The sequence below is a fragment of the Photinus pyralis genome, unplaced genomic scaffold (genome assembly GCF_008802855.1).
Source record: "Photinus pyralis isolate 1611_PpyrPB1 unplaced genomic scaffold, Ppyr1.3 Ppyr1.4_LG8, whole genome shotgun sequence".
Classification (NCBI taxonomy): domain Eukaryota; kingdom Metazoa; phylum Arthropoda; class Insecta; order Coleoptera; family Lampyridae; genus Photinus; species Photinus pyralis.
The window spans coordinates 26,677,240-26,700,803 of NW_022170819.1; the positions used below are offsets into that span (position 1 = coordinate 26,677,240).

Sequence of the window (23,564 nt, forward strand, 5' to 3'; positions counted from 1 at the left end):
TTACTGAAAGTGTCATTTTGAGAAAAGTTCATTTTATAAACGTTAATCATAAACATCTATTAAAAATGCTCTGATTTCTCAAGCTTATAATTTTTCATGTACAGTATGTTGATAATTTGTTGTAATTGCATATTAGCGCCGTTATTACATGTTTCACATTCCTGTCCGACTTTTTGATGAAACAAAAGAATGTGATGTCAAGTTTGTAATATGTATGCCTAGACTTATTGAAAAGGTAAAAACTGTATCTAATAGTGCTCTTTACTTTACTAGGGTAAAATTTCATTTTTTTACTCTGCAAATGATTTCGTCGTATGTCTAAGGGGGAAATATACACATATGGTGTATTTTTTAAATTTATCTCACAATCCTTACAACATTGGAGTCTTACAAAAGTTCATTATTTGTTAAGAGGTTGTCATCCCTTAATTACCTAATTAACAGGAGCTAGCGTGTTCCCTCCTTCTTATGGCCATTTCCCTTTCACCAGCGACCATTGCACTTTTGATGCAAAACTACAGACGAATGCAAATCATGTTGATACCATTGAAGGTGTAGTCTAAGAGTGTCCTCTCTCAGTTCTCTTCAATTGACTTTCCCAATTTAATTAAAATGGAAAATTGTATTTTAACTGCTAGATCTAAGAATACCACAACTACTATATAGATTTCCTAAAATGCATTCTGAAACACGAATAGAAGATATACTATCTTAAACTTTGTCATCATTATATATTATCTAATTTGTGTTTCCGTTATCCCACATTTATTTCAAAAAAGATACAAAGGGGTTATTCAACTTCAGTGTTTACAACGATGATTACGGCCACAGTAGTGTAAGTGACAAAGAAAGTAATCGCTGAATAAATTGCATTTTTAGCTTTACTTTATTTACCGTTGCTCATACAAAGGTTCCATTTTTTTTATTACCTCGAGAAGATGCAAGCACAGGGGAACAAAATGTTGATTTGTGCGCCGACTTCTACGATTTTGCCTGTCGCGCCTGGGCGAACGTCACGGTGCCATATAATCATTCCGTGTGGAATAATTGGGAGATCATTACTAAAAAAGTTAATCGGCAATTAGAAGATCTACTGATCGCAGATGAACGCTTGGGTAATGCCCGACAGATGTACATGGTGTGCATCCAAGACGATCATCCACATCGCAATGTCCATGTTTTGCAAACGCTGCTCAAAGATTTAGGTGGATGGCCAGTAGTGTTCTCGGCTTGGAATGAAAAAGGGTTTGAATGGGAAAGAACTGTTGCACAAGTCATTAGAACTTTAGGTGTATACCCGCTTTTAAAAATCCATGTGTTTGTCGACTTACAAAGTACCATGAGACATACTTTATACGTATGTATTTTTAGTATTACTACATTATTGCTTAGTATATAATTACAACAGAAGTAAAGTAATCGCTACACTTGTAATTGTGTCTGTTGCAGATGATATTTTTTAAGAAAAAACGTCTCACAATAATTAAGCGTTTAGTATAACATTGCTATGAATATTTATTTGTAGGTGGAGCAAGGGGAATCCAATTTACCGCCGGCGATTTTCACTCACAGACACCAACATTTGCTAGGAGAGTATAAGAAATGGATATCGAACACACTTAGTCATTTGTATCCAGATATTCAACTAAACTTCACCACACAAATCGTTCAAATGATCGACTTCGAGTGCGCTTTAAGTAACTTGACAATCTTTAAAAACAAACACGACGCAATCGATAAAGTCCAATTGTCAAAGCGATTCGCACTTAATTGGAAGACTCTCTTTAAGACTTTATTTCACAATCAGTCTACATTCGGAGAAAAAATAATAGTGCGAAGTCCCCAGTACATCAAAGAGCTTGTTCGATTAATTTCCGCAACCGACAAACGCACGATAGGTAATTCAGTATTCGCCCCTATTTTACAGCATTAAATATTAAACTTGCGCAGCAAATTACATTATGTGGACTGTTGTGCGAGCGTTATCGCGGGACGTCACCGATCATCTGCGTGCTCTAAATTTCCAAATGAATCACGTCGTATTCGGACTACGTGCGGATTATTCGAGACATTTTGAGTGCACGAAAGAAGTGATGGAATATATGGATGTGGTGCTGATAAAGTCGTACACTCATCGTTACATTCCCGATGGAGCGTTCATTGCAATTCGGAATATGATCATAAATATCAAAACGCACTTCATTAAAATTTTAAACGAAAACACTTGGCTCGATAACAGCACAAAAAAAGATCTAATAGAGAAAGTTGCCGCCATAAAGCACGTCATCGCCTTTAATAACGAGATTGATAGGCAAGCTCAACAACTTCGAAAGGTGTTGCTTTCTTTTTAGACTAATATGTTACACACTCTTGTTTACAGTTAACATTGTCCAATAATCATTTGCTAAACGTCATCAAACTTTGTTCGTTTAAAAGTAGGTACAATCTAGAGAATTTAAACCGAAAGGTAAATTTTAAGTAAGTTTAATGTTTTTCCACTATAATTACTAACTGCACTATTTTATAGGTGGACCGATTCATTATTCGAAGTTAATGCTTACTACAGCGTACTTCAAAACACAATTTGTAAGTACCTAACAACTTTATGTTCTATTGAAGTTTTTTACAAACTAGAACGGCTCGGGCGGCGCATTTATCACTATTTCTATTGTTAATAGTTATACCAGTTGGAATGTTAGAATCGCCGTTCTTCAATCTATCTGCACCAATGTAAGCGCAATCATAATGTGCCAGAATCATTTTTAAAGTTATAGTTTCAGCGCGTATAATTACGGGGCGTTGGGAAGCATAATTGGTCACGAAATTTCGCACGCGCTGGACACATCCGGTACATTATTAAAGTAAAACGCACAAACTATAAATTTATTTACCAGGACGGCACGCAGATAAGAATGGGAACGTTGGAAATTGGTGGCAAAGTGAGGCGATTCGTATCTACAATGAAAAAACGAACTGTTTTGCGGAACAGTCCGGTGCTAGCGAAGACTTGTCGCTAGGCGAAAACATTGCCGATAATGTCGGATTACGGATCAGTTTTAACGCCCTATCGGATTTGGAGCGTAAGGGCAATAAGTTAGGGGAACAATTATTCTTCATGAGCTTCGCGCAGGTACGACACCGTTTGAAGATGTGCTGAGTGAGATATGTGAATCTTTAGGTGTGGTGCGAGGCTCGTGGTACAAACGAAATTGAGGATGAACACGCACCTGCAAAGGTCAGGGTTCTGACGACGCTGAATAATCGGAACGAATTTTTTAACTCATTTCATTGTCCGCAATACACACATCAGAAATGTACTCTTTGGTAATAAAATTAAAAAAATGATTTTACGTAGGTACACCGCTAGGTGATGACACCCATCAATATTCTTTTAGGGTTACGTGATTTAACTTTTTTTTGTTCGACTTGAGATAGTGGGGAATGGCAGAGGGCGAGCCGAAGGTGTACGAAGAGAGGTTCTGGAGATAGGGGTTAGATGAAACGCCTAAAAATTTGGTGGAGAGATGGTTCGTAAAGACAATAAAGTGCCACCAACCATATATTTAGTAGTGCTGTGATGTGGGGAGAACTGAAAGGCAGCTAAGACGTGGCAAGCGTTCCCAAGCAAACAATTTTCAGGGTCAAAGCTCAAAAACTTATCATCTGACTGTGTCCCACAGAGCTAATGTTTATGAAACCTTTTACGGCAGGACATTCACAGGATGTTCTCAAGTGTGATCTTACTCAGTTACAGTATTCGGGAAAACAATTGAAAAATGAGATCGCATTATAGATAAAGTTTTGAATTGCTCAGTCTTTTATTTAATATAAAAATAATTAACAATTTGCTGTAGTAGCGATTGTAAATTCAACAAATTTTTTATATGGTTCAAAACCAAGGACATGCCTTGTCATGAGTTTGAACAAATTTCATTTGGTGTATTTGGAAATATACAGACCTTTGTAAACACTTATTCGTCATCATATGACCATTTGTTAAATGTGGTGTAACGAGTATCAGTGTGTGTTTGAAAATAAGATGATAAGTATGTATTAGCTATTACAGTTCAATCATGCTATTTTACACAAAAACAAAAATGTCTGTATTGTTCTTGGTAAGTTCAGTAATATTATAGTATTTGAGTTAGCGTCCCAGACAGGACGTTTAGGAACCAAAGGAACACATATTCTTAAAACGGCGAATTCATACCCAGTTTAGTGCCAAAGTCTAAACGAACTCTCCTTTGATGCCTCAAATTGGCTCTAAACAGAAACTCTCCTGATAAAAAGTAAGAGAAAAAATTAAAGCTTACTTAATTTCTTCCCGTTTAATTATTTCATTCACTGCCAACGAAAGTAAAGGTGATAAAAATCCAAATATTAAAATCGCCAAAGGTATTTTAGTAAAATCACGGTAATTTTGGTGATCCGAAACTGACGAAACAAAGCTAAAGTAGGAAAAAATTGCTTGCAGTATCGACCTAAAAGTTAACTGCATCATCAATGGTAAAATTAGTAAACTTACAGCAATATAAGTACACGCATCCAGGTGTGGTTTTTGTGCGGACTTTTACTCCAAATTGAGTAGTGTCGATGCACAAAGCTTACGGAAATTGCAACTGTAACAAGTTATGCTAAATGGAGTGAGTATATTGAGAGTACTTACACAAATGAAGCGCAATTAAGACCAGGCAGAAATCCTGAGTTGTCGAAATATTTGGAGTGTAATCATACCACTCAGTTTTCTCGCCGCTCTTGTAGGTTGGAAAGTAAAAATACGCACAAGTACAGTTTCGCACTTCGCAAATGTCATAGCAGAAGCTAGTCAAGCAGCCTGCATACAAACCTACTACTATTATAACCATCAGAACAAACCGCGCGCAGTAGCACCATAAAATATAAACCGCCACCTATAACGAAAATATGACGACTATGTAGATATCAAGGGACACACCTCAAAATTGATACAGATTTGCTTCTTTCCCTGGGGCTTTTTCATCATTTCTTTGTCGATGATCGACCCCATTAGAGAAATGCACAGAGGTGGTATTAGAAAAACGGTCACCCATACTACTTGGCCCGACGTTAGAAGAGGAGGAAGAGTTACTAGCATAGCGACCAACTGCATTGCACTCAGTGATAGGCATGCACACAGCCAAAATTGTACTAAAACAATCAAATAAATCAAGATGTCGTCAACTAAAAAGGGAAGAAAAGCGTCATTTTAAAATAGCGTTTATTACACAGTCGTTCAATGAGAAATCGTTTTTTCTACTTACCTGTATTCCACATTAATGCCATATAGTGGCGTGCTTCAACAATCAGGTAAATAATTGAAAGATGATCCTCGCGTCTAATCGACAGAGAGCAAGCAACAGAATTCAGAGTTCGTGATAGATCGACGGGCGAAATTGAACCGTTCTTAACTGGGGCATACGAAGGTACCTTTTGGCACAACTGCGGATATAAAGGTTCAACTGCAACGCTAAAACGAAACACTAAAGTATCCACTGTTGTCACACGGCGCACACACCTGGCGTCGGCTTGCATGAACAGGCCAACGCTGTCATAATTTGCAGATGAGCCCATAACGCAAATTACCTCGCCGTAATCCTGCATTATGCGAAGCATTTCCTTAGTATTCGAGGAGGTGCAGTCGGTGAATAGAGATACTAACAAAGGAACGTTGTCTATGTTTTCGATGTGAGGCCGAATTTTGTCGATACCCCGCGGTAAATTCGCCTACAAGACAATTGAAGGAAAAACACGCGCGCGCAAGGCAAAACTTACGCGATTGCTTAAGTCGAAATTAATCGGAGCACTTTGCTCAGTGCTATCGGTCAGACAACTAAGAGATTGCCATTCGTGCGACGGACAGTTGGCCTCGACGTCGTCTTTGTATTCAATATTGTTGTCATAGACGTGGGTCTTTAACGTTTGATTTTCGATGTCAAACTTAACGACCGACTGCTCAATATTAATGGCGCTAGGTGCCGAGTAGCTTAGCGCTTTCGTTGAATCGAGCGTACTAAAAGTAACAAAAAGTGTTCGAAAAGAAACCGGTCTATTGCGGATATTGAATCAAAGCAGCTAATGATGTGAGAAATGTGTTAAAAGTCACACAAAATCAGGAGAGTTCTCTTATTTCCTGATAAAATGGTGCATGACGTCATGCAATTAAGCACTAATGGTTAATGTCAGAAGAAGCACACTACGCAACATATCCCTATATTGTTTGCCATCCAATAGCAATAAATTTCTATTTTAACTACTGTACTGTTGCAATCAGTCCAGTTTTGTTGTAAATGCATTTATCACGCCGCTAATGCCACAGTTAGAATAGAAATCCTAGTAGATACCTATCAGTATCACGCATTAGCCTTTCTTCAGTTGTTGGAGAGTTTGCTTTACGATTTCTAAGATAACCTACACGCCGTGGTAAATCGGCTGGCGAACAAACGCGTACGGTTCCATTATTAGCCCAACACTCTGTAGGTCCACTTTCTCTCCTTAACATGTTACATAATAAAAAAATTACTACTATCCTTATACCTTTACAGTTATCACATGTACCACATAATTGCTTACCTGCTTCTTTCACTAAGCAAGGATATGTGGCAATTCCATCCGCTCTCCAATCCCATCTTTTCGCTAAATACACGCGAGCGTAATTCGTTCTCTTTACTGAAGTGCACAAACCGAATACACGCTCCTTCTAATTGTTCAATAAGCTGAACCTGTCCAGAAAAATTAACTACTTCGTTTATCTTGCCTCGAAATGTATATATTAAGACGAAAATCGATTTTAGAGGTTTTGGGAGGAATTTACCACACAGTGAAAGAGTTCGAACTTACCATGTCATGAAGAACTTGATACTGCATAGTCACCATCCCAATGAAAACTTGATTGCATTGTAACTCAAAACAACTATCCGTGTCGGAAGCATCCGAACCAGGGCTGTCATTATAAAGTAGTGAATCTAGAATGATGAATCAACATCGGCACATGGTCAGCCAGTCAATACTAACCTGTGCTAAAAAACTGGCCGAGAGGGGGCTTAATCCGCGGCTCTAACACTGTCCTACAGTCGCAATGAATCAAAGTCGGGCTGTGATTATTTAAATACAAATGTTGACTGTCGCTCGGTAATTCTAGGTACATCCGGCTCAATTTTTCATTTACCTTCTTGTGCAAGGGTCTACAAATTGAGTGTTTCAGACAGGGAAGGGCTCGATTCGTGTGTACCTGTACGCAAAAGCTGTACAGTAGGCGGTTAAACTACAACGCTGATAAAAATCTTGAATTTTCTTTCGTTCCGAACTTGTAAGAGGACACAGATCGTGCCCGTCCCAGTAATCGATGCAAGAATCGAGAACCATGTCGGCCGTACCCTGCGACAGCAGCTGCATAGATCCGCTATTAAGCTCCTTAATCACAACGGCAAACATGTGGGGAAATTGAAACTTTAGCTTCGTCGATAAATTTAAGGATCGAGCGAATTTATTATCGCGCCTCGCGGTTTCGTTTTGCTGAAACTAAACGTTAATGGAGCACTAGCTCGCCACAACCGACAATACCAGATGACGAAAGCTGGAGAGCTGCTGTTCTAGTGCAAAAATTTTTTGCGCCTCGTCAACGAATCCAATTTCTCGCGCCAATTCGCATAAACATCTTCTGTTCGTGACAGGTATCAGGTTTTCATTGTACATTGCTTCGCATGTAATGTGTGAGCAAAATTTCGTATAGTATTCCTAAAATGCACAAGATCAATGTGCGTAGAGACAGAACTAATTTAGATGGTGACAAAGCAACATGCAGAACACATATTAAGCATATGGGTTGATGGTAAAAACTATATCTTGAATTTGGCAAACCCTAGATTCTGGTTAACAAATTTTCACAATATGTGATGGTATCATAGATCATGAGTTCTCGCTTCTTGAGATAGATAGTTAATTCTTTGTCAATGGGAGTACCCACAGTTAAGATTTAGCAAGCAGTAGCAAACTACTCTGCTCACTCTATTCTAATAGCTTATGAGGACAACAATTACAATTTGTACACTTAACAATAGTTATACCTGAGTGTTTACATTGCAAGTATTTAACAGGATAGCAAGTCCCAATGGCTTGAGGGAATTTAAATGTTTCTGCCATGCGGTGTCATCAAAGTGTATCTTAAACGGATGATTTTGATCGTGTGTCAAATCTAACACTTCCGCTACAGTGGTCACAATATTGTCATTATTTTGTAGGCTATCACTAGTTCCGTGCAAACTATCTGCGTCTGTACTTAAATCACCTAAATTTGCCAAACTGCAAGAGTCAACTTATGATTAAAGTATTAAAGTTTTGTACTACCTTGATGCCTGAGAAATGCTCTCACTATTATGAAGAAAAAATACTTTCTCAGTAGTGGGATTCGGCCATGACAAAATGCCTTTTTTATCCACACAGCAGAGTGCCTACAAATATACTTCGTGAAAGTGTATCTGTCGGCAACACTGAAATCCGTCAATCCCGGTAATCCCTAGTCGATCTGGGTTTGCCGGCAAACAGTGAAACTGACGAAATGCTTCAGTGTTTGACTAACTGTTTCAGCCATTCCCAGTAACCGCTGATATATTTCAGGCAAACGCCGAAACTGGTCTTGCGAACTTCAGTGCATTTTTTTTCGTTGGAATAATATTCGTCTAGCTTGATTAGTCAAACACTGAATCACCATTTGCCGGCAATCCCCGTACCGACTAGGCATTATCGGGATTGACGCATTTCAGTGTTTGCCACCGACATATCCATGTAGCTATAAAGCAGTATCCACAGAACAGAAATTGACATGGAGTATGTTTTTATCATCTGCATATGTACAGCATTCCAAAATGTGACAGATCAAAAAGTAACCAGTCCTAATTAAGCGCCCTAATTGGTACTTTATCTAACTTCTATACTTAAAGATGGAGTCGTACTGCTGGCTACATACAACTTCTAGTTTAAACAAATAATAAGGCAGTTGACTTCTATTTATGCATGACTAATACCATTGAATAAAAACACTATAAGAAGCCTAACCCCGTGGAAATAAAGCGCGACAGAGTTTGAACTGAGAATATAATGGGAACACTGTCAGTCTGACCTATAAGAAGTCACTATGATCCCTTTTAATGGCAAAAGTAATACTAAAACTAAAAAGAGAATCCCAACGGATCCCAGTCTGACCTATAAGAAGTCACTATGATCCCTTTTAATGGCAAAAGTCCAACCAGACACCGCAATTGAAAATTTTTGCAATCATTTTCAGCAGGATTCTGCCACATCAATTTTATGAAAATATAACAATAATAATATATTACACCCTTTGGGCTCTGGTATCACCAATTACTTGTTGTACTATTCTTAAGAGTTGATCTACTAAGCCAAGAGCACAATCAATACCTAACTCTAAAATTAAAAGAGCAATAAATTTGAACTTTGGCCATTAAATTAGTATTCAATTCATGTTCTTCTGAGACTGCTTTGCTAACCACACAAAAGGTCCCTTGTAATTCAATTTACCGTCAGAGATCCCATAACGTGCAATATATTCGCAGTATGCACCAACATGCCATCCTTACCGTCGAGTATCTTAAAGAAATTTGTCCAGATATCTTTATAGATAGATTTATAATTAAAATTATCAACTTCACCGTGCTCATTGAAGCTATCATTTGGTTGTAAGGTCAGAGTTTGATCGAATACACTCTTAAATCTAAAACAGGGGCAATATAATTAGAGTGTTAACACATCTTAGAATACCTGGCTATCCCGTATATGTTAAGAAAATTCCAAGCAAGTGGAAAAACGAGCGGAATCAACGGTATAATGAGCGGAACGGGCACGAATAAAAATAATTCGTACCAGACTTCATCGCGGAATACTTCCATAAAATAATACTTGATAACACCGGCGACTAAACTTAAGATTAGTACACATGGAAGAATGAAACGTTCTACGATTCTAATAGTTATAAAATGACGCTGCTGATTTTGTATGGTGATAGGCCGATCTAAAGACTGCTCCAAAGTGATTTTCAAGTTATTCAAGTAGGGCGTCTCCAAAAGTCGATATTGCCTATTTTCGAGAGGCTTTCTAGACTTGGGTGTACTAAAAAACTCATTAGCATTCTGCAAACTCGGACCGTACACTTCTTTCGCGTGTAAGAGAGGGTACTCGAGGCACTTATCGAGAGATTCACAATAGCCTGGACTGATTTGGCCTGGGCGTATTAATACAATATCGTCTTTTACCAACAAAGCCCAAGGCAAATTCACAAGCTTGCCGTCTCTATACGTCCACTGCAATGTAATGCAAGGAGAGTATGGTAAAAGCAAATGTGGGTAATTGTCAAGTTCCCACGAAATGTATTTAGCATCATTCTTTAACTTTGCTAGAATCTGTGAAATTCGTCGAGGAATTTCATCATGTCTTTGTTTATTATGCAACATTTCCAACAAGATATTCGCACCTAATAAAATTGTGATAAAAAACGTTAGCCAATAGTTTGCAAAACCAATTAATACAAGGCAAACAAGGACAATGATGAAGATAGAAACCCAATTAATTGTTGTGTAATGACTATTGTGATGGAAGGTGTCTCGCAGCCATGATTTGGTGTTTCTGCAAAAAGTAGGTAGTTTGATTTTATACATTAAAACGTTCTTACCGCGCCTTTTGCGATAATTTAAATTGAATTAACAACATTGTGATGTCGTTTTGTAGGTTATGCAGAGCTTGAGCTGTTGTTAGACCGAATTCGTTTTCTCCCATTTTTACGTACTTATTATGTTTTTGATAACTACCTATAAAGATCCTTTTGCTTGATTTCACAATTTGAAAATGAATACAAATTAACAACCCATTTAAATAAAAATTCGATTTGACAGCTTAAAACGTCAGCTGTCATGATTTGGATTGTGTATGTGTACTTTTTGCTTGTCTAGTAATGTAGTTGTCTCCCCGTCGTTGGGTCGTTAGTCACAGAACGAGTGTTTTAGATGCAATGATTGCGGTGTTGTAGTTCTTTTAAACAATTTTCGGTATAACGTCGCATAGTTCTTTTGTCATTTCGATATAACGGGCTGGGGCGATCAAAATTGAGTGGCGGACTGGCGATGGTTTGTGGACTGGCGGGCGAATCGCCTTTGGAGGTTCAAGTTAAGTACGATTTCCCATGTAAACAAAAATTCTAAAGGTGCCTCGACAGCAACTCATTTTTGATCGCATATGCATTCGAGGAGTTCACAATAATTATATTTACATTTTCTTTTTATCTAGGGACCACAGCTTGCAGCGCTTGGACTACGCATAGATATGAGTATCAGATGCCTATAGGACTACATGGCAGTCTTTCAAGTTATACGATTAATTCTGTTTCCCTATAGTGCGTTCTCCCTGGGTATAACTATAACATATATCAAAGATCAGCGTAGTAGCGTTATACACAAGTGTATAATCGGTAGTATGATCTTCCCATAAACAGGTATGATTGCATGGATTGTATCTGTGGTATCATCATCAGTAATGTTAATTTCAGTCAAATAAATTTCCCTTTTCATTAAGTGTCTGCCATACTAGTTTTCATTATGGAAGAAAATACAAACATTAAAGTTATTAAAGAGGAATTGCAGAAAGAAGTAGAAACAAATTTACTGTGGTCTGAAATTGATGTAAAAGTTGAAGAAGTTGAAGTAAAATATGAACATGAACTAAAGGAATCTCTTTTTGAAAAGAAGTTTAATATAAATGAAGGAGGTAATTGTTACGGTAATGTGCAAGTAAAGCGTGAGGATAACTGTGATACTACTGCTGATTTTAAACAACTACAGCTATCAATATCTTGCAATAATACGACTGCTCATAATGCAACAAATACATTGCTAATACCTGTAAAAAGTGAGCAAGAGTATGGATGCTTTAAATGTAATTACAAAACAAAAAAGAAAAGAAATTTAGTTGCACATATGAAGATACACAGTTCTAAAGAATTTAATTGTGAACAGTGTAAGTTCTCCACAAAATGGAAATCAAGTTTAACTGTCCATGTGAAAATGCAGCACGGTTTTGGACAGTTTAACTGTCACGTGTGCAATTTTACAACAAATTGTAAAAGCAGCTTAATTCAACACATAGAAGAATATCATTCGGGAGAACTTCATTGTGAACTGTGCAATTATGTTGCAACCCGTAAGCGATACTTGATGCGACATATTAAGCTTTGCCATAGTTTAGGAGAATTTAATTGTGAACAGTGTAATTTTTCAGCTAAACATAAATCAAGTTTAACGCAGCACGTTAAGCGTTGTCACAGTTCAGAAGAATTTAATTGTGAACTGTGCGACTATATTACTACACAGAAAACATATTTGATGGAACATATGAAAAGGTGTCATGGTTCAAAAGAATTTCATTGTAAAGAATGTAGTTATGTCACGGCAAGTAAAACCGATTTAGCTAACCATATAAAACAGCTTCACGGTTGGGAAGATTTTAATTGTCAGCAGTGCGACTTCATCACAAAGTGGAGATCAAGCCTAATGAAGCATGTAAAGGTGTGCCATAGTTGGGAAGAATTTTATTGTCAACAGTGTAACTATTCTGCCAAAGCCAGAATTCATTTAAACACCCATATAAAAGTGCATCACGGCTCAGAAGAATTTAGCTGTCCACATTGTAATTACAGTACAAAATTGAAAAGGTATTTATCCGAACATGTTAAAAACAGTCATAGTTCGCAACAATTTGTTTGTGAACAATGTAATTTTTACACCAAGTGGAAAAGCAATTTAATTAAACATAGGGCCAGTCATCACAGTTCAGAAGAATTTAGTGAATATAGTGCAGTTGATGGCAGGTCCAGGCTTGTTTATTTCAGTAAATAAATAAATCAATAAAAGATGTTAATGTGTTGCGATTAGGGATCCTTATTAAATCGGTTATAAGATTATCAGGCAACGTTAGTTATCTCTGAATGGGGTTTTTGTCTACCTGTAGAGGTCTCCAGCTCCACCTGCAGTTGCAGATTCAATACCTATAAGCTTATATTATTATGATATACCTCTAATTCTAAGTGAATGGACAAAAACTGAATAATGTACTTAATTGCTATTTAATAGTCATATCTCATATGATGTATCTTCTGTTAAATATACTCTATTTCTTTTTAGAACTTGTTAATTTACATTTGCCCATTAGCAACACGTGGATGATGGATGCCTATTCCAAATAAAGCGAATGACGCCTCCCAATATGCGTTATTCGTCTAGTTGAAACTCTGAGCGAACATGTTTGTGTGCTGTTTTGCAATAACAGAGTATATTTGGTCAAATCAATCTTGGACTTGCATGAAGAACATTGTTTGATATAGAACTCGGGACATATCAAAATGATATACACAATGCTTATAAACAATATAATAAACGTAAAATAATAGTTCTTGAATTGATCTCCAAGAAATGTCTAAAATATCAAGTTATCCACATGTAACAAAGCCTTCGGATTAATCACAGAACGGGATGTATTAAATTTTTACAGGTCGCCATATCCATTATACAAGGAGAAGTAAAACTGATGACACAGGAAACCACGAAATTAAATGGCGCCCGCCCTGTATATATAACAAAATATACTATGCTATAGGCTATTTTTAGGCTGTCGGAAAAAGTACATTTAATAATTGTAGTAGAATTGCAATGATCAATGTTTATTTATAGCTGAAATATTTTTGTGGCTTGAAGAAGCACTAGTAAGTTTGCTTTTTAGGTTATGTTTAGAAGAGGGTTGCATATTTATAAAATGTTTGGAAATAGCTTTTTTTAAAATAGTAAAAAAAAGCTCACAATATCAAATCAAAAAATGGTTGTTTGATTTTAAGTTTTCATATCATTTTACCCCTAAATACAAGATGAGTAAGCATATGTACTCCACTGCCAATTTAACTGATAAAGAGTTAAAGGAGCAAGGAAATCGCATGTTCAGTTTGCGAAAGTACGACGATGCTATTAATTGTTACACCAAAGCGATTGTAAGTAAACATCTCATAACCACATAACCTTAGGTATTGCCGACAGATAAAAAACCCGGACGTTGCTCAATATTTCACAAATCGCGCTCTATGCCATCTCAAACTGATGCGATGGGAGCAGGCGTGCACGGATTGCAGAAGGGCGCTTGACATGGACACAAGCTCGATCAAAGGTCACTTTTTCTTAGGCGAAGCTCTGGTTGAAACAGAAAATTACGATGAAGCTATCAAGCATTTGCAAAGAGGTATCTCTCATTACACTTTAATGCCACCCAGTTAATTGTTTCGATTTAGCCTCCGATTTGGCGAGAGAACAGAAACTAAATTTCGGGGATGACATAGCTTCAGCTCTACGTTTGGCGAGAAAGAAACGATTTTCCGTACTTGAGGAGAAACGAATAGCTCAGGAGATCGAATTACAAGCATATCTTAATAAATTAATTAAAGAGGACAAAGAGAGACAATTAAGTAAATTAATTGCCGACGAAATTAATCGGGATATTATCGACGAAAAAGGAAGAGAAATTGAAGACAAATGTGTAAGTTGGATCTTGTAAGCTGTAGGAAATTGTAAAGTTTGCGTTTATAGGAGGCCTATACGAACGAATTGAACTCCTTATTTATCAAAGTTGATGACAGGAGGAGAGTGAGTTGGTCATATTTGTAAGATTTACCTTTGTAATGTGAGCACTTTTAGAAAAGAGATGTCCCTGATTATTTGTGTGGTAAAATTAGTTTCGAAATTTTACAAGAACCCGTCATAACACCGAGCGGTATAACATACGAAAAGAAAGATATCGAAGAACACTTACAGGTGACCACTTTTGGTTTCTTGGGCTTCTTGTAGTTGCTTCAAGTGAAGAGCTATTCATTTCAGGAGAAAATGCAGCTGTTATTTGATATTTTAAGAAAGAACTTATTAAGGCCCTTGAGGCAACTTCAAGGATACTTATAATTATTAGTACAAGTATAAGTTAACGTTAAATTTTTAGCGTGTCGGTCACTTTGACCCCGTGACAAGAGTGAAATTGACACAGGATCAGTTGATACCAAATTTTGCAATGAAAGAAGTTGTGGATTCCTTCCTACAAGAAAATGAGTGGGCTTTGGACTATTAGAAAGCGATTGTTTTAAACCACTGTTATTAGTGCACCAATTTGAGTTATTGCAAGTTTTGTTTTGTGGTCGCTTGCATTTATAAGTTGGATTTTGTGGACATTGTTGAAGTCTGATTATCGCTTGTATACACGCGAGTGTTTCATAGGTTTAATATTTGTATTGTTATAAGAATATGAACTTTTTTCTTCCATTATTAAGTTGTATCTTATGAATTAAAGTTAGTTGTTTATTTCATAATGCAACTGAAAATTTTACAATTTTAGGAGAAGCTTAACAGTATGGAATGGTGCAGAATCCATGCAGTACTGCTACGTGAAATAATTTCCCGATACCATATGTATTTGACTTAATAATGATAAATAAGTACCATTGGCTAAATCGTGTTGTACATAACTGCCTTTTCTATATTATACAATTTAATAACCGTGTATTATATACCAAGGTAGAGAAGTCTAGTATTATTACCTGAGCACCAAGATACATTCTGAGACGCTTGCGCCGAGGGATGTAAGGTGCGAAGGCAATAATAGACTTCTCTACCCGAGTATATAATAATTATTTTTCAAGTTCTCTGAACGAGTATTTCTACAATACTATATTAAGTTAAATTTATTTCTCTTTTATTTTTAAGTGAGCGGTTTCAATCAAGGCGTATCTATCGACTCAACTGATGATACATTTACAATTGTTATTGTTAAAATGAAGTCGCAAAAATAACAGCACAACCAGAGCAAAAAATAAAACAGTCGAACCCAACATGCCTTGGTTCACAGTGTTGCAACTCTTTGAAGTTACACCCCGTTAGAGAACAATGCCAGACAAGAAAAGTTCAACACAATTTTAGAGACTGTAAAAGCTGTGTGTTCTTGAAAAATGTCGTTTCGTTTTTAATTTAAGTAATAGAAAATTTCTGCGTTAATAAAATGCACTTAAAATATCGGTATAAAACAATATATTGTCAAAAAACAACAAACAATTTTATATCGAATGATATGCAAAGAGATACTTTACATTAAGGGCAAACTATTATTAAACAAATATATACAAAAAGCTTATAAATAACCCGACAAATTAGTGTACATAGGTATTCTCTGCTCTAAGGTATATACAATAACTTTTTCTAACCATATGTGCAGTAGTAGCATACAAAAATTTGCTGTTTAATATCAATAATAATAATACACAATTTATAATGGCACAAGAGTAAATAAATACTAGTGTATTTAACTAAATACAATACAATGTTCTAAACAAATCGTACAAATAAAACAACAAACATTTTAGTAAATAAAATAAAATAAGGTACTACTCCGTCTTTCCTTTCTTCTTAACTTTCTTTTTTTCTTTAGATTCTTCGTTTTGCTGAACTTGACTAGAATCAACACTCTCTTGCGCTGCCTCGTTTGCAACGGTTTCAGCCGGCGTTGCAGGTTCTTCGTGAGTATTTTTTAATTCAGTCTCTTTACTTTCAGCATCAGCCGTAACAGGCACTTCTGTGACAGCTTCGGCTGGGATTTGCTCTTGCTCCATTTCATTGCTTATATTTTCAGATCCCGACCTAGAAATACCAGACACCTCTAATGTTGTGAGTGGGGGCGTTTCGTCTGCTTTGGTATCAACGTCCATTACCTCGCATCGTAGCTGTTCGTTTGCCATCGCTTTCGCTTCTAGAATACTAATACACTTCTGTATGCAATTTATGGCCTCCTTCCTTGCATGCCGAATATTCTCCTTGCCCTCCGTTTCAACGTCGTCCAACTTCAATAAATTTCTTGTCAGCATTTCGTCAAGATATACATATTGTTTGTCCTTCGGCCGCCCATTAAATTGCTCTACTTGATTCATTAACTCTAAAACATCCTTCTGGATTCCCTGAATTTGTTCTATCGGGCCAAATTTTGTGGGCTGGGGTAGGGGCGCTTGTTGTGGCGGTGGGGTCGGAGGTTTTTGCGAAGGCGATGGTTGAGTTTGTTGTTTCGAGGTACCCTGTAGATAATCAGAATCAGTAAAATGTATCTGGTAGGGGAGGAATATCTAAGATCATAGTGTAAAGGATAGAGTAGTAACAAAGCCAACGCAACAAGCAGAAATGGAGGAGGGTAGGGGGCGCACCTTTAACATGAAATTGTTACATAAGCAAATACGACGCTTATTTTTCAAAAGTTCTGTACCAAGTGTGGAATAGACCTTCAAGTCGAAGTTACAGGCAGTTGTGTGGCAGATTTCTGTACAACACTAGTGTTGCGTATGCAATCAAATTGAAAAATTAAAACTGTCTGTTTTATCCACAATCTTTAATTAATAGTTCCCTACACATAATGGTAGAAGGTTGAAGTTAACTTTCAGTTTTATTTCCCATTATTTTATCAAAAATTCGGCAATAAACCCAATTAGCAAAATCATGTTAAGCCATGGAAATGTTGTAAAGAATTGAAATAGGTTTTGACATAGACAGAATGGGATGCTCATTAAAATGCACGGAAAACAATTAATATCGCGTAACTATTTCCTCAGTAAAATACGTTTTACAAAAAAATTAATGACAATTGTCAAAAACATATATTGATTTTGACTTATAAAACATTTGAATCCGTTTTTTGTCTTACTAGATTACATGATTTTGGTAACTGGATTAATTGCCGAATTTTTGATAAAATAATGGGAAATATAACTGAAAATTAACTAATTCGTTAATCATTAGATGAGAAAAAAAAATCTTTTGACTGGTATAAGTTAACATGGGGAGCAACCATATACAACAAATCTTTTTCCCCATGTTAATTCCCTATGTTCGATTTTGGAATATTCACCCGGTAGTGTTCTTACCCTATAATACTAGTACTTACAGAAGGAGGAAAGTTGGATCTTTCCTGTCCAAATACGCCATCGAAATTTGGATCCTGTTGAAAGAATCTTTGATCACCAGTGTAGTAAGGGTGATCATCACGTTTCCACGTTCCAAAACCGGGCCTTTGATGGCCAAACATTTTCTCCGACTGGGGAGGGGGGGGTTGGGTGTAGGTCTGGTTGGTTTGTTGTTTAGGTATCACCGGTTCATCCCTGCCTTCGACGTGGATAGGAATAACTCTTTCATTGCATTTAGTTTGTGAAGGTGGTCGTTGCTGCTGAGCTGCATTGGCGTCTGGAGTTTCTGGGTTAATTGGTATGTTAATGCTTGAGACGAATCTTTGACCGGTACGGTTTTCCGGTGGCGCAGACATTGATCGCTGTCCCCGAATATCGCTAATTGGTTCTTGTTTTTGGCCCAAATCGACCGTGCTGCTCTGAGGGATGTTCGGATTAGGTTTACGTCCCCGTTCTTTTGGTACTTGAGGCGGTTTCGATTCTTCAGTTGGCTTTGGACTTGTCTGTGCGGGCTCGGAATATTGTTCGGGAGGCGCGTCGAAACTGTTATTAAAGGGAAATCCAAATTTTTCTTTAAATCTCGAACCGGATGGTCTATTGAAGCATTCCGCGAATTCGTCGAAACTGTTTGCTTTGGGATGATCGCCCGAACCACGTCTTCTGTGACCCCAGGTGTTTGTGCGAATGGGAAATTTTTCAAAATTTAGATGCTCCGCAAATTCCGGGTGGCGTTTCGCAATGTCGTCGAGGGTAGATCGGAATGATCTGCTTCGATCACGCTCCTCTAAATCAGAATCGTCAAATGGAAAACCAGTCTGAAAACAAAACGGAGATAAGATGACGAATTAATTGAGCGATCAATTAGGCACTCACGGTAGTGGCATTGACTAAATTGGGCACAACGTTTTGTATAATTGGATGAGAAACTTCTACTAATACAGGCGCGTCCATCGCGGTAGGTATTAGAAACTGACCGATCACGGCTATAAATAACTAAAATCGCGTTAAAATCAAATGAAATCGCGTGCACGTGAACCTTGATTTCAAATGGCAAACAGCGTCGTCGCCGCCGTAGGTATATACCAGCACGAATGCATGTGGTGGGGGTATTCTAGAATAGGTAGCCCAATTCTAGAACTTTCTCGCAAGTTCCAAGTTGGTCGTTTTTCTTTTGTCCTTTTACGAAGGACATAACCGCGTGGGGAGAATCAAAATTCGTCATTGAGTAAAATAAACAAACAAACGAGACGGACAGTTTATAAACTAAACGATAACTTCTGAACAAAAAAATAAGCGTAACCCACTGACCCACTACATTTCTTCCAAATTTGGACAAGAAATACCCAATAGATATTTTTAGTAAAAGTGAGCAAAGGCACTGTTTACAAATGCCGTTGCATTTAGCACTTCCTAAAGTACCTAAGTATAAATATTCGGATGGATTCGTTACAAATTTCAATTCGAAATATGAAAGACTTTTAAGTATAGCGTCAAAATCAAGATTTGTCAGATTTGATGCAGGTCTAAATTCATTTCATTTTATGTTGTCCAAGACGATGATCAAAGCAGATAAAAGACACAAAGCATTCGCGTATCAAAACAGTAGGTATGTTTTGTCGTTTCCGCGTCAAAATTAGAGTATTAGACCTAAATAAATGCATACGCAACCCTAAACGAGAGTACGGAATAAGTTGTGATCTTTCTGGGAATCTTTGAACATGAAAATGTATATGCGCAACTCAAGGTGGTTACAACTTGTACAATTTCTGCTGTGTAACAGTTTTCACCTTGAATTTTTTGATACCCATTGATTGCCGCCTGACTCACATTCATAAGGGAGCAATTATAATATAACACAATCGAACGCCATACATATATTAACTTAAAAAAGTAATTTCGTCCAAATCGGCACCTAAAGCGCTACAATACTTACAAACGCGTACCAATGTTAACAAGAAACCGAGCAAGAAACGAAATATACGCACCTTGGAATGTTTAGAGACGACAAATATGGTAGCGTCTCAATGGCAAATAACGTCATAAAATCATTAAAGGCTAACTTAGTTTAACGAACGTAAAATAATTAGAATTATACACTCAAATCGAACCAAACAAAATCGTGTTGCTCATAGTGCGCAGGCGGAATCCTTCCGTAAAAGGTAAAAAGTGAAGAGAATTGTACAACGAAATTTAAGTAAAACTAATTTAATGAGTGGTATTAAATGAATAGAAAGTGATGATTGATGAATAAAGAAAAGAAGAGTGCGATAAGATGAGAGGTACTCACTTTTCAAAGAGCGTCGGAAGATCGTGAAGGGTTAATCCGAGGGTTAATCGGTGCCCTGCGAAAAAACGTCATCGTTATTCTTACCCCTAAAATCGCACATCAAATGTAAATTACAAATTCTGCGATTAAAAATGAAAACGCCAACGTTGTCGCCTGTTTCCAAAAATTTCTTAAAAGTTTGAGACTAAATAATACATTTTTGATGTCAATGATCCCTTTCAAATTCTCTCAAATTGTCGCGTAAATAAGAAAGTATAGGAGTACGTTACGTCGTTAGCACAAATCTCTGGTGTTGCTAGTTACCCAGCTAAATCAAGCCAACTCTTTTCCAAGATGTTCTTTTCCCCAACGCAAAAGGGGCTTACGGAAGTTTTAATTCCATCATACGAAAAATATATTTAAAGAAAGTCTTAGTGGAGATCGTCTGCTGCCCGAATAGAAAAATTGCAGCATTTCAACATGAAGTCTCTGAAATAGGTATCTAGGTATTTTTTGTAAAATAAAGTTGATGATGAAATGAAACGTTGTATTGAGAATCTCTCAACGTTGTCCTGTAGAGCTCAAATAGTGGCAATTACAAACAGTTTTTTTTTATTTCTTTGCATCTGTCCAAATAACAGAAAAAAATTAATACGAAACAGGGCAAATCTCGGGTCATCTAGTATATTTTCGGAAGTCTCGGAATCAGATTAACTAACTGTAACTTTTCTGTCGGCATTGGCGGTGCATGCGGTGGAACGAGCGCCGGCTAATCGTCGCCGGTTAGTAGGGTACCGTAATAGTTACTATTAGTACCTACAATTTTATTTCATTTTTCGAATATGATTTCCATACATCCATCTTCTATATAGGTGTCCGCAATCCAAAAAGGGAGTGCAAACTCGTTATTGAATGAAGTATGACAATTTGGCGGACGCTAGCCATATAGACCTTTTGCAATAATTCGGTACAATAGCCGGTTTATTAGAACTAATTTGCGACATCTCGCCCATAATTTCAGATGTGGGATTATTTCGCTTCGCTTTCGCATCAATTGTGGCGGTCGCATAGTAACGAAGTAGGTAATTCAAAGTAAAAGCGACATGAATTGCGAGCCTGAGAATTTATAGGTTCAAATTCTTCTCCTAAAATAAAACGCGACGAATCACAGTTTGGGAATTCCTCGCGACCTTCAATCTACATTCGTGCAAATCTTATCGTGTAGTGGCTATCATACAACATTCGCGTTTTTAACTTTTTATCAACTTTTTGTACGTATTTACTGCACTAGCAACAAAACTTCATCGATTAGATACAGCAGCCCATTTAATTATAAAGAAACGAAATACAATACAAAATTGGGGGGCCCACTTAAAAATTTGAATACGGAAATTGAGCTAAAGTAAGTAAGGTTCATTTCCTAGCAAATCAACTCAAAGTCGGCGGCATAAAATATTACTTCCGGCCGCCCCAAAGAGAGGCAGAGGAAATATTTTGGATCTATCCGCGTGACTTAACATTTCATTTGATTACCAACTGTAAGTAAAGATTGTATTTTTGAACATTTGGCTTCTTGCCAAAAATAAATTTTATACATTTCTGCCTCGAAAATCGCAATCGACCGTATGTGCACTTCTTTGTAAACAAAATTCTATGCTATATGACAATAAAAGCGCAGTAAAAAATAAAACACCTTGAACGTGTTTTCTTAATAATTTAAAATAAAACTGAAGCAAATTAAAATAGATTTCGATTTACTTACAAAGGCAGGTCTTGAAAAAGGCATTTTAAGTTAATAATTATCACACACAAACTTAAAACTAGCGTTAATCGGCTTAAACTAGTCAATTTTAGCAAAAGAACACATTCCTTGGGAACCGATTGACCGAAATCTCTAGAATGATTTGAACAATCAAACCACCGCAAATGCACACAACCCGTACGTCTTCCACAAAGCGGATGTACACAAGCAAATGCGTCGAAATAAAATACGTCTATGATTGATGCGTGCAACCGTTAACACACCTTTAGGGAATTTTTATCTACCAAAAGGTGATATTTACATAACCTTAACCCACGAATAATTACCAAAAAACCGCGACCTTGTAATTTTATCAATTTAATTAGCGGTTGTACAATAAAAATGAACGTATTTAAACGTTATTACCTTGCCTTTTAGGTGGAAACGTGTATCTAAATAATTTGGAATGGTTTGGCCACCATTTTGTCACTAGGGGACCTGTCACCAACGTTAAGTCGTTAACTTCACCAGACTGATTTTTGACTAAAATGATAGCACGTGCAACGCCAATTGATTGAAATCTGTGAATTTAATCGTCTTGAATCAAAGTTTCAGTTGTGATTCATGTGGGCTAGTTCATGGAATTTACTAATCTATCTTCTATGCAGGCATAATCGAGATTTGTAGTGCATGGGTGGACTAGTATAGATGTAGTAACTATTTCAAAACAAACTTTAATATTTCTCAATTTGATTATTACTTTACTAAAAGACCGGTGCCATCGCATCAGGCAGTAATAAGAACAAAGATTCTCGGTGATAGCAATCGGAAAGAAATCGATTGATGCCTCAACACAATAACACAGACGCATCCTAATATTTATTCTCATCATCACATGTATCTACCTACATTTTATAAATGTCAAATTCACCATAACGTTATGTCTGTACGTGCTTTACTTGATGATTAACATTTTCTGTGTTAACTAAATCCTGGGAGAGGTGGTGACGCCAGGCATATGCCAAAGTATCAGTGGGCGCGTTAATAAAACACAACTGTTGTGGAACAGTTACCGATACGTCTTATAATTACGTCGCTACTTTTATGCTCTTTACAGAGCCGTTGGTCATTTTTAGTAGCACTACACATGTCAAAGTAGGGATTGTGACATAAGACCACAACTGTTAGAGGTAGCCTATCGGTAACTGTTGTGTCTTCTGAACGAGTCCTACATAATTATTCTATCAAATATTTTTGTCTTGTCAAGTGGTACACGCCACGAAAAAAGGTTGGGAAACGCTGCTATATTATATTGGTCTTATGGAAGGTGGCATGCCAAATGTGTGCAAAAACCCTGAGTTGGACTCCTCTATTATATGCAATCCTATAGCGTAGCAATGGCAGGTTTCATTTAGTACAGATAGGTAATAAATACGTCTGTTGCAAGAAGCAGGTAGGTATAGGAAATATTCGTCCGTAAGAATGAACTATATTGGCCCTTACACACTAATCTTGTA

General features: G+C 37.0%; 5 protein-coding genes across 15 annotated transcripts; 3 read left to right on the top strand and 2 right to left on the bottom strand.

The window, feature by feature from the left end:
* Positions 1–100: 100 nt before the first annotated feature.
* Positions 101–3,809, top strand: LOC116178298 (endothelin-converting enzyme 1-like). 4 transcript variants are annotated; one of them, XR_004146831.1, is made up of 11 exons: positions 101–835; positions 880–1,357; positions 1,526–1,898; positions 1,951–2,333; positions 2,381–2,478; positions 2,528–2,586; positions 2,679–2,730; positions 2,775–2,848; positions 2,895–3,080; positions 3,131–3,324; positions 3,396–3,809. XR_004146831.1 is itself a non-coding variant. In XM_031497761.1 (11 exons), the coding sequence occupies exons 1-11, from the start codon at positions 816–818 to the stop codon at positions 3,403–3,405; spliced, it is 1,929 nt and encodes a 642-aa protein (XP_031353621.1). In that variant the 5' UTR covers positions 101–815; the 3' UTR covers positions 3,406–3,497. The 4 variants fall into 4 exon arrangements, 3 of the variants coding, with proteins under 3 accessions (XP_031353621.1, XP_031353622.1, XP_031353623.1); XM_031497761.1 differs by having other exon boundaries at positions 2,895–3,130; positions 3,179–3,324; positions 3,396–3,497; XM_031497762.1 differs by having other exon boundaries at positions 2,781–2,848; positions 2,895–3,130; positions 3,179–3,324; positions 3,396–3,497.
* On the bottom strand, positions 3,795–10,958 carry LOC116178296 (transmembrane protein 94). 3 transcript variants are annotated; one of them, XM_031497758.1, is made up of 19 exons: positions 10,700–10,958; positions 9,793–10,653; positions 9,553–9,745; positions 8,362–8,465; positions 8,094–8,316; positions 7,579–7,752; positions 7,247–7,530; positions 7,030–7,199; positions 6,856–6,980; positions 6,589–6,737; positions 6,360–6,509; positions 5,791–6,028; positions 5,534–5,742; positions 5,280–5,485; positions 4,955–5,166; positions 4,667–4,910; positions 4,526–4,619; positions 4,314–4,481; positions 3,795–4,263 (listed from the first exon to the last, which is right to left on the bottom strand). In XM_031497758.1, the coding sequence occupies exons 1-19, from the start codon at positions 10,801–10,803 to the stop codon at positions 4,191–4,193; spliced, it is 3,981 nt and encodes a 1,326-aa protein (XP_031353618.1). In that variant the 5' UTR covers positions 10,804–10,958; the 3' UTR covers positions 3,795–4,190. The 3 variants fall into 3 exon arrangements, with proteins under 3 accessions (XP_031353618.1, XP_031353617.1, XP_031353619.1); XM_031497757.1 differs by having other exon boundaries at positions 8,082–8,316; XM_031497759.1 differs by lacking the exon at positions 6,360–6,509 and having other exon boundaries at positions 8,082–8,316.
* LOC116178301 (zinc finger protein 600-like) lies at positions 10,586–13,768 on the top strand. Of its 5 annotated transcripts, none has more exons than XM_031497769.1 (3): positions 10,586–10,662; positions 11,311–11,515; positions 11,570–13,198. In XM_031497769.1, the coding sequence occupies exon 3, from the start codon at positions 11,619–11,621 to the stop codon at positions 12,912–12,914; it is 1,296 nt and encodes a 431-aa protein (XP_031353629.1). In that variant the 5' UTR covers positions 10,586–10,662; positions 11,311–11,515; positions 11,570–11,618; the 3' UTR covers positions 12,915–13,198. The 5 variants fall into 5 exon arrangements, 4 of the variants coding, with proteins under 4 accessions (XP_031353629.1, XP_031353626.1, XP_031353627.1 ...); XM_031497766.1 differs by lacking the exon at positions 10,586–10,662 and adding an exon at positions 11,086–11,189; XM_031497767.1 differs by lacking the exon at positions 10,586–10,662 and adding an exon at positions 11,103–11,194.
* Positions 13,769–13,787: 19 nt separating this feature from the next.
* On the top strand, positions 13,788–15,412 carry LOC116178302 (STIP1 homology and U box-containing protein 1). The gene is made up of 6 exons (XM_031497770.1): positions 13,788–14,056; positions 14,103–14,301; positions 14,351–14,595; positions 14,646–14,702; positions 14,754–14,870; positions 15,049–15,412. The coding sequence occupies exons 1-6, from the start codon at positions 13,937–13,939 to the stop codon at positions 15,172–15,174; spliced, it is 864 nt and encodes a 287-aa protein (XP_031353630.1). The 5' UTR covers positions 13,788–13,936; the 3' UTR covers positions 15,175–15,412.
* Positions 15,413–16,110: 698 nt separating this feature from the next.
* On the bottom strand, positions 16,111–22,282 carry LOC116178299 (BAG domain-containing protein Samui-like). Of its 2 annotated transcripts, none has more exons than XM_031497765.1 (3): positions 22,069–22,282; positions 18,022–18,855; positions 16,111–17,161 (listed from the first exon to the last, which is right to left on the bottom strand). In XM_031497765.1, exons 1-3 carry the CDS (start codon positions 22,090–22,092, stop codon positions 16,481–16,483), a joined length of 1,539 nt encoding a protein of 512 aa, XP_031353625.1. In that variant the 5' UTR covers positions 22,093–22,282; the 3' UTR covers positions 16,111–16,480. The 2 variants fall into 2 exon arrangements, with proteins under 2 accessions (XP_031353625.1, XP_031353624.1); XM_031497764.1 differs by lacking the exon at positions 22,069–22,282 and adding an exon at positions 18,914–19,105.
* Between the last annotated feature and the right edge of the window lie 1,282 nt (positions 22,283–23,564).